The sequence below is a fragment of the Sus scrofa genome, chromosome 8 (assembly GCF_000003025.6).
Source record: "Sus scrofa isolate TJ Tabasco breed Duroc chromosome 8, Sscrofa11.1, whole genome shotgun sequence".
Classification (NCBI taxonomy): domain Eukaryota; kingdom Metazoa; phylum Chordata; class Mammalia; order Artiodactyla; family Suidae; genus Sus; species Sus scrofa.
The window spans coordinates 95,967,498-95,985,181 of record NC_010450.4 but is presented as its reverse complement, the minus strand read 5'-3'; the positions used below and the strand labels follow the sequence as shown (position 1 = coordinate 95,985,181).

The 17,684-nt window shown below is 34.0% G+C and overlaps 1 protein-coding gene across 6 annotated transcripts in view; it reads right to left on the bottom strand.

Moving 5' to 3' along the window:
- The window catches only part of SCLT1 (sodium channel and clathrin linker 1), a 249,657-nt gene that overhangs the window by 213,935 nt on the left and 18,038 nt on the right, over positions 1-17,684 (bottom strand). For all 6 annotated transcript variants that reach the window (XR_002346423.1, XM_021100692.1, XM_013989334.2 and 3 more), the window contains exon 2: positions 7,323-7,381. Coding sequence is in view for 5 of the 6 variants with exons in the window: in XM_021100692.1 (XP_020956351.1) it covers positions 7,323-7,381 (59 nt within the window). In the remaining variant the exon portion in view is untranslated. The remainder of the gene's footprint in view (positions 1-7,322; positions 7,382-17,684) is intronic.

Genomic DNA, 17,684 nt, shown 5'->3' with positions numbered 1-17,684 from the left:
CAGCTGTGTTCCAATAAATTTCTATACACTAAAACAGATGTCAGGTTAGATTTGGTCAATGGAATACAGTTTGCTAAACCCCTGAATTAGAAGGTGGTTTGAGAAGGTCCCTTAGGAGGGAAAAAAAGGCTCAAAGCATCAATACCTTGCAGAGGATATGGAGTTTTGATTCACAGGAAAACAAAGTTTAAGTGTGAATTCTAACCTTAAAACCAACAATTTTATGACAATTTGTTTTCCAGTTGTAGTGATTAGAGTGCCATTTTGTAATCTTCTAGCACTTATTAAATTAAATCCTAATGGTCAACTTGACTACATTTCCAGTTATACTGATTCAACTACTATTACACACTAATTACACTGACAAAAATAACATGTATGACAATGTCACCCATTGGATGATTCACAATTAGCACTCTGAAACACCAGGAATCAGTATGAAAACTAGTACAACCACACTGGAGAGCCCTTCTGGTTTCTAGGAAACCTGAAGATGAGAAAACTCCAGTTTTAGGTATACATTCTTAAAAAAAAAAAAAAAAAAAAAACCCACCTCTCATATGGAGAGTGAGAGGCACAAAGGCATTTTCAAAAATGTGTTTAAGCATTTTTAGAAAAATGAAAAAAAAAATGTATAAAACCTAAATGTTCTCCAGAAGAAGAATGGATAAATAAACTGTGACACAGTTATATGATGGAATGCAGTAGAGAGCACTTACAATGCATGGAATGGTGATATATGCATCAAATATTTTAAAATAATGTTGAGCAAAAAAGCAAATTTTGCCAACAAATACATACATCACCTGTATTTATTTTAAAAACCTTCAAATGATACAATAAAATGATTTGAGATATGAGCATATATAGTAAAAGAATTAGTGCATGCATAATATTGAAAAACACGAAATTCAGGGCACTGATTATCAGTGGGAAGAGAAAGTAGGAAATGGGCGATGAAACAGAGGTACAGAGATTCAATAGAGATTATGCAACACTTCACTTTCTAAATAACAAAAACCTTTAAGAAAAGTTACGATACAGCTGAGTGGTAGCTGTACAGATATTAGTTTTTATGACCTTCTATATTTTGAAGTATGTTTGAAATACATAAATTTTTAAATTTAAGGAATAATGATATATACATATATAAAGCATTTAAATATACAAAGCATTCCTGACACACAGCTCTTAATAAATCATAGCTCATTATTTAAAATTTTTTTTTCTGAATATGGGGCAGAATCTATTGGCTAACAAAGGTATATAAGAATTCAACCAACATGGGAAGGATTAGCTCTCTAAATGTAAAACCTCAACAGACATGCACACATGGATCCAGAAGAACTACAAATGAATTAGACTAAAAGCAAGGTAACCTTTCAGAGAGAACTTTTGAGTTAAAGTATAAATGTACCCAGAAGTCTGTATAATTTCAGGGAGTGATTTATTCAATCCAAGACCACTGAAAAGTGTATTTTATTTTTTTAAATAATTAAGAGATAAGTGAAATTTTAACTTAAGATTGTTTGAAAATTAGTTAAAAAGCTTCTTGGAATAACTAAAAACAGCTGATCCTTGTACAACTAGGAGGTTAGAGGAACTAACCAACAGTGAAAAATCCACATACTGCTATCTCTGCTTCAAAAACAATGGAATTGATAAATGACTCGCCCAAGGTTAGGAAGCTGAAACAATCAGGATAGAATCAGGATTCAAACCTTAGATCTTTTGATTCCAAATACTGTGGTATCTAACCTAATACAAACCTTTTCCCACATTTAGATAATTTAAATACTTATAAAATGAAAATATAGGCACTATATTTACTAAAAAAAAGTGTGCATCTAAGAGGACCCTCACAGTTCAAAGGTCAACTTAGTTTAAACTTTAAAAATAGTATTTCTTAAATTACTTACAAAATGTTATAAAATCAAAATCAACTACCAATACTATGACTGATACTGGAAATGAGTGACATTTTGCAAAAAAAAAAAAATAATAATAATAATTCAAGCCCTCATTATCCCCTCACCCAATGGTTACAAGTTTCCTAATTGTTACTCTTATTACACGTTTCTCTCCACTTTATCTTATAGATAACATAATACTATAGGCATGGTGCTATCAGAGTGTAACACAATGCCTTACAATAGATGGACAATAATAGATTAGTGATAGATAAATAAATGATTTCAGGTTATTTAGAAAATTATTCTTATAATATTTAGTAATTTTATAGTGCTTATTAAATTCAAACTATTCAACTTAACCATTCAAAGTCCTCTACAATGTGGAAATAACCTATACTTCCTAGCGTTATTTTCAATTACTTCTCTCACATATGCCAAACAATTACAGAAACTTAAGTAAGTTTTAGTCCCTAAACACAAATCTCATTTTCCCACCACTTTGGGTTCTCATCATGCCATCTACAATGCTCTCCACCACCCCCTCTTTTGGCTCCCAATGAAGTTCTTTTGAAATCCTTCCTATATTTCTGTGCTCATAACATATGCTACATCCTTCAGGAAACTTTCCCAGATGTCCAACTACATATGATGTCCTTTTTTCCAACTTTTCAGCTATGTATGATGTCCTTCTGTCCCTTAATATCCACAAATGTTTTTAAAGTTCCTGAGATTCAAGTAATATGCCCTTTACCTAATTATTGCTTAATAGTTCTCATCTCCTATTTTCTAGGTTCCTATTAAATCTTAACTTTATTTTGCATACCTTTGTATCACTAAAGCCCATGGCATAGTGCCTTACATAAAGATGTGCTCAATATATACTGGCTAAACTGAATTCTGTGAAGACACTACTCCAAAACTATTTTCTAATAGTTGCCAAGAAAATACGAATGTAAGAACAATTGACCCAATAACCTAAATAATTATAAAAGTTTTAGGATTCCAAAAATACAATAAATCAAAACCTAAGAAAATATTTGAAAATAAAAATACAGATTCAGCAATCCTCTCCCACTTGCTAGCAAGAATTTTGGAATAAGATACTGCATTACTTAGTTACTGGTGAACTAGTAGAAAAAAGCCAGGTTGGGAGAATAAGATTGAAACTGACTACACATGCATTTATGAGCCTTTTTACTTCTCTAAGAGAAAAATTTAAACAAACTAAAGAAACATTTATATAGAATTTTACAAATGTAGAATAATGGATACTGTATAATTAATTTCTATCTATTGTGATACCAAGATGACTTCCTGAAATGACAGTGATGGTACAGAATGTCAACAATATAGGAGACAGATAAACATATTTTCTGGACACATTTATTCTTCTCATTAAGAAACTGCTCTTAAGTATTGTAATTATAATTCTGAATGTGTAATTTTTTTCCCTGACTTTAATTAGTATCACTGGCTATCAAATAAGTAAGTGGCATCCTTTCCTCTATTCCTTGGAAGAAAATAAAGTATAAGTTGACTAGCATTTTTGTGAAGGTGTTCTTGTACAGAGGGTGGCAGCAAACCCTTATGCCTTTCATTCCTATCTTGAGGAGACTCATTTTCATCATTTATCAATAAAGATGAATGCAAAACCTAAGAAACTGATAAACTCTTACACTCAGACTCTTTAAAGCACAAAATTATTGATTTTCTATCTTCATCTTGGGATAATGCAAAATCAACTCTTCAAGGTTTTACTTGAGTTATTCATCACATGGAGAGCTTTGAATTGCACTGTCCAACACAATAGCCATAAACCGCATTAGTCTATTCAAATCTAAATTTCTCTTTTTTTTAAGTGAAAATTAAAGAACCTGTCAGTTGTGCTAGCCTAATTTCAAGTGTATTGAACCATACACAATTATTCAACATTTCCATGATCACAACAAGTTCTATTGATAGTACTGGTCTGGAAAAAAACTAATAATTTGACTTAAATAGTAAAAGTAGTTTGTTATATTTTTAAACTCATGATCTACAGGAGTAGCCCTACCATTCCTTCAATGTAAATTTCAAATAATTATTATTTGGTGTCAGTTGCGACCAACTCTTACACATTATACAAGACCTGCCAAATTTTTTCCTGCCTCATTTTTGTCCATTCTTTGGTTTGTTCTTCACTTTCAGTGCCAACTTGAATATTACTGCCTTACAGATGTCTTCTCAACCTTTCTTCTAAAAACAGGGCTCAGCCACCATCACTTTACATAAATATGAATCTCAATCTCTTTCTCAGCACCCTCTTTATTTTGTTAATAAAATACCAGTTTTCATTCATTCATTCACTCATTCACATATCTTCCACTGATGGATGATCCTTTATCTATTTTATTCATAGTTCTGTCCCCAGAGCTTACCTAGAACAGGCTGGGCAATCAAAATTTGTTGAATTAATACACATGCCTGCGAAATCAGTGAATAAACTGGCACTATGACTGTCCTTCCGCTCCACAAGCAACTCATACCTCCTGGTGCTATGCTTTTATATTTATTTCTTCCTTCTTATTCTTTCCAATTTATGTTTTCTTTCCTGGCAGACTCTCTCTCAATATTTTTTAACTTTAATTTTGACTTGAAGGGGTAACAAGTAGAAAGAGAGGTCCCAAGATAGAAGAGGAAGATACTTTTTAAAGGGCCCTCAGAAAAAAATTAGCTTATTTTTCATATCCCACCCTGTTTCTCCAGCAAGAATGAAGAGTACAAAAGCACTAATCTTACCACTCAGTACTCATATATACTAGAGTGGCATAGATTACAGAGGATTCGATTAGCTTGCATGTGAGAAAAGGCAAGGATTTAAAGGGTGAAAAAAGGAAGGAAAGAAATGGGAAAAGATATTTCCCACTCACCTTCTTGAATGAGAGTATCTGTCATCTAGTACCCACTACTACATTTTCAGAGAGCAATATGACTTGAAATACTTTTTATTTATGTAGAAAACACAAAGTAATCAAACAAAGACAATTAAATTTTGTAACAACTTGAAGGGACCATTCAAGAAACTAGTTGTTATTTAAAATATCTTTACATTACACACAATTATAAGAATGTAAATGATTTTTAAAAAGATGAATAAATTACAGAAATATTATGAAAAAAATATATTAAATACACAAGCTATTCAACACACTGGAAGACTCCAAGCTTTCAGTTTAAATCCACAGAATTTATGTACCATTAGCTATTATAAGGGTATCATGTATTTCCCCCAAAAATAGTAATACTAAACAAAAAAATTTAAGGCAATTCATGAAACTTCCTTTGATACAAAAGAAGCCTAAATGATTATTATGGATTAACAGCACTAAAAAATTTTAACTACCACTTAATTCTTTTTTGTCAGAAATGTTTTTATTTGAAATGAGCCACAAAATAAGTAAATATGAACTCTGATATCTGGAAAGTAGGGTTTATGGTCTTAAGAGAGGTAATATTTAGCTATCACTTATACTACAGTTTCTATAGAAAACTGAAGGTCTGACATAATATAAGACATAAATACTAAACTCTTGCAGCTTTTCTTTTTTTTCAAAATTAGAAAAGGGTTTCATAAAATATGCCCATTTAACACAAGTCCTGGGAATTTCGTGGTACCTAGTGTGAGAAAGAAGGAATAGTTCATTGAGATTTTATCTTGAAAAAATAGAACTAAAAAGCATTAACTATTTGTATTTTCCAAGCTCATCATGACTTTTTACATCTCTACTTTCACTCGATTTGTCACAGAGACTCAAATGATTCGGAAGATAAGTAGGTAGAATGAAGAAGAGGAATGATAGAGGTGTTTCATCGATTCGACAAATATTCATTGAGTATCTAACTAGAATTGCTCTAGGAACTTGGGAAACACAGCTGAACAAAAAGGGAAAACAAATTCACAAAGAATTTCTGTTGCTAGCAGCAACAACTAAAGTTACAAGAGATCTCCACCAGTGCTCCTGGGTGCCATTTACTCTCTGATTACAAATGGTTTAACTCCTACTCTTATGTCTTCTTTTACTACAAAACAAACAGAAAACAAAAACACAAAAAAGAATTTCCTCCTGAGCATTTTCATCAGAAATAAAAATGTTTGCAAGGTGAAAAACCCCAATGATGGACTAAATATGGCCAGGTATATGAACCTTTCCACCAGAAAGCAGATTAAACTTCCTTTTAGGCTCTTGTAATCACCTCCCCTTTCACTAGCTCAAACTATGCAGTAAAAGGTAAGACCCATGGGGATTGACGTCCTGAGACAGCAAGATGTTCTAAGGAGATGGTAAACTGCAGAGGAATCTTAGGTAGTAACAATATACTAACAAGATTTGATTGCATGATTACAGAAAAGTACAAGTAAGAGAAAAATGTACACGTCAAAGAATTAAAGGAACTATAATTACACTATTAAGCAAGAGAAAACTTGTCCCTACTTGGGATGTTACCATCATGCTTTAATTAATTATAACCACAATACATAATGCAGGTGCATCTAAAGGCAGTCTAGAATCATTATCTTATCTGTTAATAACATTCTTTTATAATTAAGTCAGCCACAGATTCTAGTAGATACAATGCAATACCATAACCTGAGGTCTTCTCAGGCTTTAAAAGCAATCTTTTGTTTGAATCCTCCCTTCAGGTATATTTTATATGATATCAAGCAAAAACAAAAGAATCTAAGAATCTAAGCAAAATTTAAAGCCTGTTGGATTGTGAGAGTCTATATCACCTAGTATCTTAAAAACAACTTCCTATTACTACCTTAAAAGCAACTTCAATATTAATTACAAGATTCATTTATGTAAAAAGCAAAACACTTCTTTATAGATTCAGTAGTGAGCTACCACTAATTTAGGACCTATTTTTTTCTTTTAATATCCTGTAACTCAAGAGTCCACCAGTAAGTATACCCTATTGGTCACAAAAAAATTTTAAACACAGTATTTAAATTAAAACTACACCTCCTCAATATTAAAACAATGTCATGTATTATTTACTGTTTTGAGTTAGTTTATGCTTCTGCTATAATTAATGAGAATTCAAAAAGTTAAAGTTTACAAGTAGATGTTCTTGGAAAAAAATTTTAGGATGTTGGAAAAGTCCAACTTTCATTTTAACACCATACATAACATATAAGTCCAACTTTGGGGGGAAAAAAGCAATTCCTATGGTCAAAGAATTTATAGTCACTAAACAAGAACAAGTCCCTTCTTTTCAAGAAACAAAGTCGTAAGCAAAATTTCAAAGTACTCTAGGCAACTTCACATGGAATAATCTTAAACAGAATTTATTTTGCATTCATATTCATGTAGATAAACTTATAACCATTTGAATTTAGTTTGTTAGACCTCAATTTAATTTACATACCTGTATAGATGAACATTTGGAATCATTTTCCATTTGATTTTGCCTAAGAACTTCATGATCTGAAACAGAAAAATCAATTTGTAGTTCATTAGGTAACATTCAATTTTTTGAAAAGTAGAAATAAAACAGGTATTATTTGATATATCTAATGCAAAACTACTAGTCTCTGTTGCTGTTCAAAATAAAATGAATCATCAAATTCAACATATCATTTTAGAATTTAAGACTAGGCTACTCTATACAGTTAAGCCAGAGAGCCACTACCAATGGGCAAAAGAACACTACAAAGAACTAATTTTTCTGATCCTATAAACTTTAATTCTCAGTCTCTCCTGACTTGCTCTTCAGTTACTAGAAGTCAAAAAAATATTCTCTACATACATTTTTTATTTCTGCAACTAGAAGTGAAAAGAGTTGGAAAGATAAGGCTGTAATCATAATTTTTTGGAAGTTAAGATATTCTGAAATTCCCTTTCAGGACAAACCTTCAAGCCGAGGAGAAACTGTAGGACAAAACACTCAAATTAAGCAGGAAAGGACAAGAGAAAATGAACAAGAAGGTCCAAAAAAAATAGCCCTAAGTACAAGAGGATATTTTTATTTGAATCAAGAAGCATATAAAAGAACATAGCACTCAGCAAATACACAAAACTCATTCTTTCAAGTCACATGGAACATTTAAAACTAGTGGTTTGCTGTTAAAAGAATTAAGTCTCTTTTGCGTTTCTGAATATTCAAGTGGGATTCCGAGGGATGCAAGGATTTTTCAATATCCACAAACCAATCAATGTGATACACTATATTAGCAAATTGAAGGATTGAAAAATATACAGTCACCTCAACAAATGTAGAAAAAGCTTTTAATGAAATTTCACATCTATTTTATGATAAAGACCTTCCAGAAAGTGGGCACAAAGGGGCCATACCTCAATATAATGTAGATCATATGTGAGAAACCCACAGCTAACATCATACTCAACAGTGAAAAGTTGAAAGCATTTCCTCTAAGATCAGAAACAAGACAAAGATGGCCCACTCTTGGCACTTTCATTCAACATAGTTTTGGAAGTCCTGGCACAGCAATCAGATAAGAAAAAGAAATAAAAGGTATTCAAATTGCAAAGGAAGAAGTAAAACCATCGTCATTTGCCCATGACATGAAACTAAATATAGCACATACAGAAAATCCTAAAGAAACCACCAGAAAACTACTAGAGCTCATCAATGAATTTGGTAAAGTTGCAGGATAAAAATTAATATACATTAATACTATTGCATTTCTATACACTAACAACAAAGCAAAAGAAAAATAAATTAAGGAAACAATCCAAATTGTCAGCATTAAAAAGAATAAAATACACAGGAATAAGCTACTAAGGAGGCAAAAGACCTGTACTCTAAAAACTATTATTGAGACACTGATGAAAAAAGGTAAAGATGTACAGAGAGATGGAAAAGTATACTATGTTCTTGCATTGGAAGAATCAATATTGTTCAAATGACCATACTATTCAAGGCAATCTCTATCACAATACCAATGGCATTTTCCGCAGAACTAGAACAAATAAATTTAAAATTTGTACAGAAACATAAAAGAACCCAAACAGCCAAAACAATCTTGAGAAAAAAGAACTGAAGTGGTGGACTCATGCTCCCCAAATTCAGGTTACAAAGCTACATAAATCAAAATAGTACAGGACTGGCATAAAAACATACACACTGATCAATGGTACAGGATAGAGAGCCCAGAAATAAACCCACACAATAAGAATCAATGAATCAGTGATGAAGGAGGCAAGAATACAATGGAGAAATAGAACCTTCAATAAGTGGTCTTGGGAAAACTGGACAGGTACATGTAAAAGAATGAAATTAGAACATCTCTAACACCATATACAAAAATAAACTAAAAATGGATTTAAGACCTAAATGTAAAACTGGATACTATGAAACTCCTAAAAGAAGACAAAGGCAGAAAACTCTTTGATATAAACAGTGGCAATATTTTTTTGGATCCATCTCCCAAGGCAAAAGAAATAAAACTAAAAATAAACAAATGGGACCTAATTAAACTTAAAAGGTTTTGCATAGCAAAAGAAACCATTGACTGAAAAAACCCTACTGAATGGGAAAAGAAATTTGCAAATGATATGACTGATAAGGGGTTAATATCCAACATATATAAACAGCTCAATATCAAAACCAAAAACCAGAAACCCAAAAAATTGGTTAAAAAGTGGACAGAAGTACTGAATAGACATTTTTCCAAAGAGGAAATGCAGATGGTCAACAGACACATGAAAAGATGTGCAACATCACTGATCATCAGGGAAATGCAAATCTAAACCACCCTGAGATATCGCTTTATAACTATCAGAATGGCTACCATCAAAAAGAACACCAATAACAAATGTTGGCAATAATGTGAAGAAAAGGAAACTCTTGTATACCGTTAGTGGAAATGTAAACTGGCACAGCCACTGCGGAACAATATGAAGCTTTATCAAAAAACTTAAAACAGAACTACCCTATTACCCAGCAATTCCACTTCTGAGTATATATCTGAAAACAAAATGAAACATTAACTCAAAAAGATACATGTACTCCAATGTACACAGCAGAGTAATTTACACTTGCCAAGATAAAGAAACAACCTAAGTGTCTATAAACAGATGAATGGCTAAAAAAGATGTGGTGTGTATATGTACACACCATATATACATATTTATACACACACACATATATATTCTTTAGTCGTGTGTGTGTGCACATCTATGTGTGTATATGTGTGTAGGTATATATGCATACATATATATATACATATATATACACACATATATAGATATACACACATGGTCGTGTACAGTGACAAACATCCACTGTGTAAAGTACATATACACACACGCATACAAATGAAACACTACTCAGTCATAAAAAAGATTTTGCCATTTTTAGCAACATGGATGGACTTGGAAGGCATTATGCTAAGTGAAATATGTCAGGCAGAGAAAGACAAATACTGTCAAACACTATACAAGTATTTTTCAGCTATCACTTATATGTGGAATCTGAAAAATACAACAAACTAGTGAATACAACAAAAAAGAAGCAGAATCACAGATTCAGAGAACACATTAGTGGTTACCAGTGAGAAGGGGGAAGGGGCAATATAGGAGTAGGGGAATAAGAGGTACAAAGTATTAAGTGTAAAATAAGCTACAGGGATATACTGTACAACACAGGGAACATAATCAATATTGTATAATAACTATAAATGGAATATAACCTTTAGTGTTGTGAATCATTATACTATACACCTGTAACTTATATAAGTTCACTCTTACTTACTATGCTTTTCCTGGTAACTTCTCATAACTGCTCACCCTCTCTCCTACAACATCTTTTTTCTTTCGCTGAAGATGTTATTTAAGATTGCAACTTGGGCTATTTGGGGGAGTTTTATTCAGTTTTCCTGGGTGTCTCTAACAAACACAGAAAGTATGCATGATATTAAACTTGTTTGTTTTTCTCCTATGAGTCTGCATTTTTTTACATAGGGTCTTAGGTAACAACCTAGGAAGATACAGGAAAATTGTTTTCCCTCCCTGCAAAGCCAAAGAAAACATCTTACCTGATAATAGCACAATTAGGCTAGAATCAAGAACCAAAAAAAAGAAGAAGAAAAGAAAATAGCTATATACACTTTGAAGTTAAGACATTACTTTTCAGAGTTCCAATTGTAGCTCAGCAGAAACAAATCTGACTAGCATCCATGAGGACACAAGTTCAATCCCAGCCTTGTTCAGTGGGTTAAGGATCCAGTGTTGCTGTGAGCTGTGGTGTAGGTTGCAGATGCAGCTTAGATTTGGCATGGCTATGGCTAGCATCTGCAGTTCCAATTTGACCCCTAGCCTGGGAACCTCCATATGCCACAGGTGTGGCCCTAAAAAGACAAAAAAAAAAAAAAAAAAAAAAGGGAGAAGAAATTACTTTTCAGTAACCTATTGCTTAAAAAGGCAAAAGCTTCTGCATAGCAAAAAAAAAAAACCATCAATAAAATCAAATGTCAACCTACTGATTGGGAGAAAACTGTAAATTATATTCTGATAAGGGTATAATATCCAAAATATAAAAGAATTCACACAACTCTGTAGCCAAAAAAACTAAACAATTTGATTAAAAATGTGCAGAAAACCTGAATAGACATTTTTCCAAAGAAGACATATAGATGGCCAGTAGATACATGAAAAGATAATCAACATCATTAATCATGACAATGCAAATCAAAACCACAGTAAGATATCACCTCATTCCCATTAGAATGGCTATTAGCCAAAAGACAAGAAAAAAAATTTTTGGCAAGGATGTGGAGATGTGTACTATACGCAAGAAGTGTAAATTGGTGCAATTTACACTTTCATGAAAAAAACAGCACATAGGTTTTGGTTCCTCAAAAAATTAAAAGTAGAGCGACCACATGATCTAGCAATTCCATTTCTGGGTATTTATCCAAAGAAAATGAAAACACTAATTTGAAAAGACAATACGTATCTCCACGCCCATGTTCACTGAGGCATTATTTACAAAAACCAAGATACGGAAACATCCTAAGTGTCCATTGCTGAGTGAATGAATAAAGAAATTGTGGTAGATACATAATGGAATACTGTGGTAGATATATAACAGAATTTTTTTTTCATAAAAAAGAATGAAATCTTGCCATTTGTGACAATACTGATGGATCTTGAGGGTGTTATGCTAAGTGAAGTAATAGAAAAAGACAAATAGCATATGAAAAGAAAGAAATCAAGGTCATATATAAGGAACTGGTGATTGCAAGAAACAATGGAGATAACATGGATGGACCTAGAAATTACCAAGCTAAGTGAAGTCAGTCAGACAGTGAGATACCAACATCAAAAGCTATCACTTACATGGGGAATCTAAAAAAAAGACACAATGAACTTCTTTGCAGAACAGATACTGTCTCACAGACTTTGAAAAACTTATGGTTTCCAAATGAGACAGGTGGGGGGAGTGGGGGATGCACTGGGGGTTTGGGTTTGAAATGCTATAAAATTGGGTTGTGATGATTGTTGTACAGCTATAAATGTAACTGAGTAATAAAAAATGCCATAAAATTTAAAAAAGAAAGAAAGAATGGCAGGGAGATATGGATGACCTTTTTTTAAAATAAATTGAATAAATTTTTTAAAAAGAGAAAAGACACAAAACATTCTCAAAAGCAATGAAAAAAGTAAGCAATTTTTCTATATTCCTTGTTTAAAATTAAAAGGCACAATATTAAGATAACAATTCTACTTAAACTTATTTAAAGATCCAGTATAATTCCAATAAAAATCTCAGTAAGCATTTCGTAGATATGGACAAACTTGTTTTAAATACTGTGCTGATGAAGAAGTTGATGAACTCACACTTCCCAATTTCAGGGTTTACTAGAAAGCTAAAATAATCAAGAGAAAATGGTATTTTAAACAGACTGACACACAGATAAATGGAATGGAATAGAGGGTCCACTAGTAGACATATGCAGATACAGGCTACTTGACCTTGGTCAAAGGAATAAGGGCACATCAATACAGAAAAAATAGACATTTAGTCTTTAGTCATCATCAACAAATGATGAGGGTACAAATGGACAACCATAAGAAAATAAAGACACCAACTTTGCACCTTAGACATAAATTCATTCAAAATCATTCACTGCCTTAATATAATATAAAACTACAAAAATCATAGTGGAAAACTTAGGGAGTTATAATTTGGTAATTACTTTTCATACACAATACCAAAGAACAATCCATGAAGGAAAAAATTTGATGACATAGATTTTATTAAATTTAAAATGTCAGTTGCATGAAAGATAATATATAAAGAGTGCAGAACTTTGGCAGACAGGATTAAGATGGCAGAACAGAAGGACTGGAGGTCAACTTCTCTCATTAAAAACAAAAAATTAAAACCAAATGCTGAGCACCCTTCAACCAAATGGACTGGAAACTTATAAAAAGAAATCCTACTCCAGAAGACAAAGAGGAGGCCACATCAAGAGGTAGGAGGGGCCATTATGTGACATAAGCAACTCCATACCTCCCGAGTGGGAGGCCCATAGACAGGAAAGTAACTGTATCACAGAGACTCACCAAGAGGAATTAGAGTTCTGAGCCCATCACATTCCAATGCCTGCGGGCCTGGCACTGGGAGAAAGAGCCCCCGGAGCATCTGGCATTGAAGGCCAGTGAGGGTTGTGTGAAGGGCTCCACAGGACTGGGGGAATGGGAGACCCCATTCTTGAAGGGCACACAAGGCTTTCATGTGCACTCGCACCAGGACAAAGCAAAGCCTCCACAGGAATTTGGGACTGACATGACTGCAGTTCTTGGAGGATTGCCTGGGAAAACAGGGGGTGACTGTGGCTTGTTGTGGGGGAAGGACATTGGAAGCAAAGCTCTTGGGAATATTCATCAGTGTGTGTTTCCCTGGAGGTGGCCATTTTTGGAAAAATCTGGCCCCACCCATCAGCACTGAGAAGCCCCAGGCCAAACAATAATTCAGGTGGGATCACAGCCCCATCAGTGAAGACACTGCCTAAAGGCACCCCACCACCAGGCACACAGCTGCCTCTAATCTCACCCAGAGACAAAGCCTCACCCACCAGAGGGATAGGAATCAGACCCACCTACCCCGGGGCAGGCACCAGTCCCTCCCATTGGGAAGCCTACAGCTAGCCCCCATATTAACTTCAGCCACAAGAGGGGCAGAATCAGAAGTATGAGAGGCTGCAACTCTATCATTTGCAAAAAGGACACCATGCCAAAAACCTAAAAAAATGAAAAGACAGAAACCTATAACTCAGACAAGGGAGAAAGAAACAAAACAAAACAAAACAGAAAAACAGCTAAGTGATCTGGAGATTATCAGCCTCCAGGAAAAAGACTTTAGACTGATGATGCTGAAGATGATGCAAGACACTGGAAATAAACTGGAGGCAAAGACTGATAATTAATAAGAAACACGGAGCAAAGAAATACAAGAATAAAACTTAAGCAAACAGAGATGTAAAACACAATAACTGAAATAAAAAATTCATTAGAAGCAACCAAGAGCAGAATACAGGAGGCAGAAGAGTGAATAAGCAAGGGGGAGGACAGACTAGTGGAAATCACGGATGCGGAATAGAAAAGAGAAAAAAGATTGAAAAGAAATGAAGACAGTCTCAGAGAACTCTGGGAAAATGTTAAATACACCAACAACTGCTTATTACAGGGGTGCCAGAAGGAGAAGAGAAGAGAGAAAGGGACAGAAAAAATATTTGAAAAGATAATAGCTGAAAACTTCCCTAACATGGGAAAGGAAGCACTCACTCAAATCCAGGAAGCATGAGTACTATATAAAATAAACCCAAGGAGGAACATCCTGAGACACATATTAATCAAACTGACCAAAATTAAAGACAAAGAGAAAATACTGAAAGAAGCTAGTGAAAAGAAGCAAATAACATACAAGGGAATTCCAATAAGGTTATTAGCAGATTTTTCAGCAGAAACTCTGTAGGCCAGAAGGGAGTGGCACGAAATACTTAGCATGATGAAAGAAGAAACCTCGGAAGATTACATTACCCAGCAAGGCTTTCATTCTGATTTGAAGGAGAAATCAAAAGCTTTACAAATAAGCAAAAGCTAACAGACTTCAGCAATGTTAAACCAGCTTTACAACAAATACTAAAGGAGCTTCTCTAGAGTAAAAGGAAAAGGCCACAAATAGAAACAAAAATGCACAAATGACAAGGCTCACAGGTAAAGCATATATACAGTAAAGGCAGGAAATCATCCAGCCACAAGTATGCTACCAAAATCAGAAATTGTGGAAGAATAGGGTACAAATGCAGGACATTGGAGATGCACTTGCAATTATGAGACCAGCAACTTAAAACAATCTCATATTTACATAGATTCCTATATCAAACATTCAGGGCAATTGCAAACCAAAACTCTACAATTGATATACAAACAAATAAGAAAAATCAACTCAACTACAACACAAAAGATAGTCATCAAACCACAAGAGGAGAGAACAAGAGAAGGAGGGAAGAAAAAAGAGCAACAAAAACAAATCCAAAACAGTTAATAATATGGCAATAAGAATGTACATATCAACAATTACCTTAGGAGTTCCCATCATGGCTCAGTGGTTAACGAATCCTAATAGGAACCATGGGGTCGTGGGTTCGATCCCTGGCCTCGTTCAGTGGGTTAAGGATCTGGCATTGCCGTGAGCTGTGTGTAGGTTGCAGACGTGGCTCGGATCCTGCGTTGCTGTGGCTCTGGCATAGGCCAGTGGCTACAGCTCCAATTAGACAACTAGCCTGGGACCTCATATGCCATGGGTGTGGCCCTAGAAAAGGCAAAGAGACAAAATAATAATAATAATAACAACAATAATAATAATTACCTTAAATGTTAATGGACTAATAAATGCCCAACCAAAAGATATAGACTGGCTGAAAGGATACAAAAACAAGATCCATACATATACTGTCTTCAAGAGATCCATTTCACTTCTAGGGACACATGCAAATTCAAATAGAGGATGGAAGAAAACATTCCATGCAAATGGAAATCTAAAGAAAGCTGGAGTAGCACTACTCATATCAGACAAAATAGACCTTAAAATGAAGAACATTTTAAGAGACAAGGAAGGACATTACATAATGATCAAAGAATCCAAGAAGAAGATACAACAATTTTAAATATTTATGCACCCAACACAGGATCACCACAATATATAAGTCTACTGCTAACAACCTTAAAAGGACAAACTGACAATAACACAATAATAGCAGGGGACTTTAACAGCCCATTTAGAACAATGAACAGATCCATCCAGACAGATAATCAATAAGGAAACATAGGCCCTGAATGAAACATTAGACCAGATGTACTTAATAGATATTTATAGGACATTCCATCCAAGAGCATCAGAATACACATTCTTTTCAGGCGCACATGGAACATTCTCTAGGATTAATCACATCCTGGGTCACAAATCAAGTTTGAGTAACTTTAAGAAAACCGAAATCAAATCAAGCATCTTTTCTGAACACAACACTATATGACTGGACGCCAACAACAAGAAAAAAACTGCAAAAACCACAAACATGCAGAAACTAAACAACATGCTACTAAACAACCAATGGATCACTGAAGAAATAAAAAAGGAAATTAAAAAATACCTAGAAGCAAATGAGTACAAAGAAAAAACACTCCAAAACCTATGGGAAGTAGCAAAAGCAGATCTAAGAGGGAAATTTATAGCAATATAAGCCTACCTCAGGAAAACAAGAAAAAGCTCAAATAAACAACCTAACTGTAAATCTAAAGCAGATAGAGACAGAAGAACATCCAAGACCTAAAGTTAGCAGAAGGAAAGAAATCATAAAGATCAGAGCATAAATCAATGAAACAGAAATGAAGAAAACCATAGAAAAGATCAATAAAAAGAAAAGACGGTTCTTTGAAAAGATCAACAAAATTGATAAACCCTTAGCCAGACTTATCAAGAAAAAACGAGAGAGGCCTCAAATCAATAAAAGTAGAAATGAAAAAGGAGAAGTAACAATGGACATCACAGAAGTATAAAGGATCCTAGCAGACTACTATATGCAACTATACGCCAATAAAATGGAAAACCTAGAAGAAGTGGACAAATTCTTAGAAAAGTACAGTCTTCCAAGACTAAACCAAGATGAAATAGAAAAATGAATGGACCAACCACAAGTACTGAAACTGAAACTGTGATTAAGAAAACTTCCAACAAACAAAAGTCCATGATCAGATGGCTTCACAGGCAAATTCTAACAAACATTTAGAGAAGAGCTAACACCTATCCTTCTGAAACTATTCCAAAAAATTGCAGAGGAAGACTCCCAAACTTATTCTATAAGGCCACCATCACCCTGATTCCAAAACCAGACAAAGATACCACAAAAAAGAAAATCACAGGCCAATATCATCAATGATGAACATAGATGCAACCATTCTCAACAAAATACCAGCAAACTGAAAACAATAATACATTAAAAGCATTGGACATCATCATCAAGTGGGATTTATCCCAGGGATACAAGGATTCTTCAGTATCAGCAAATCAATCAGTGTGATATACCACATTGACAAACTGAAGAATAAAAACCATATGATCCTCTCAATAGACACAGAAAAAGCTTTTGACCAAATCCAATACTCATTTCTGATTAAAAAAAAAAAAAAAAAAAAAAACCTTCAGAAAGTGGGGTTTCTGTAGAGGGAACCTACCTCAACACAGAAAAGGCCATGTACAACA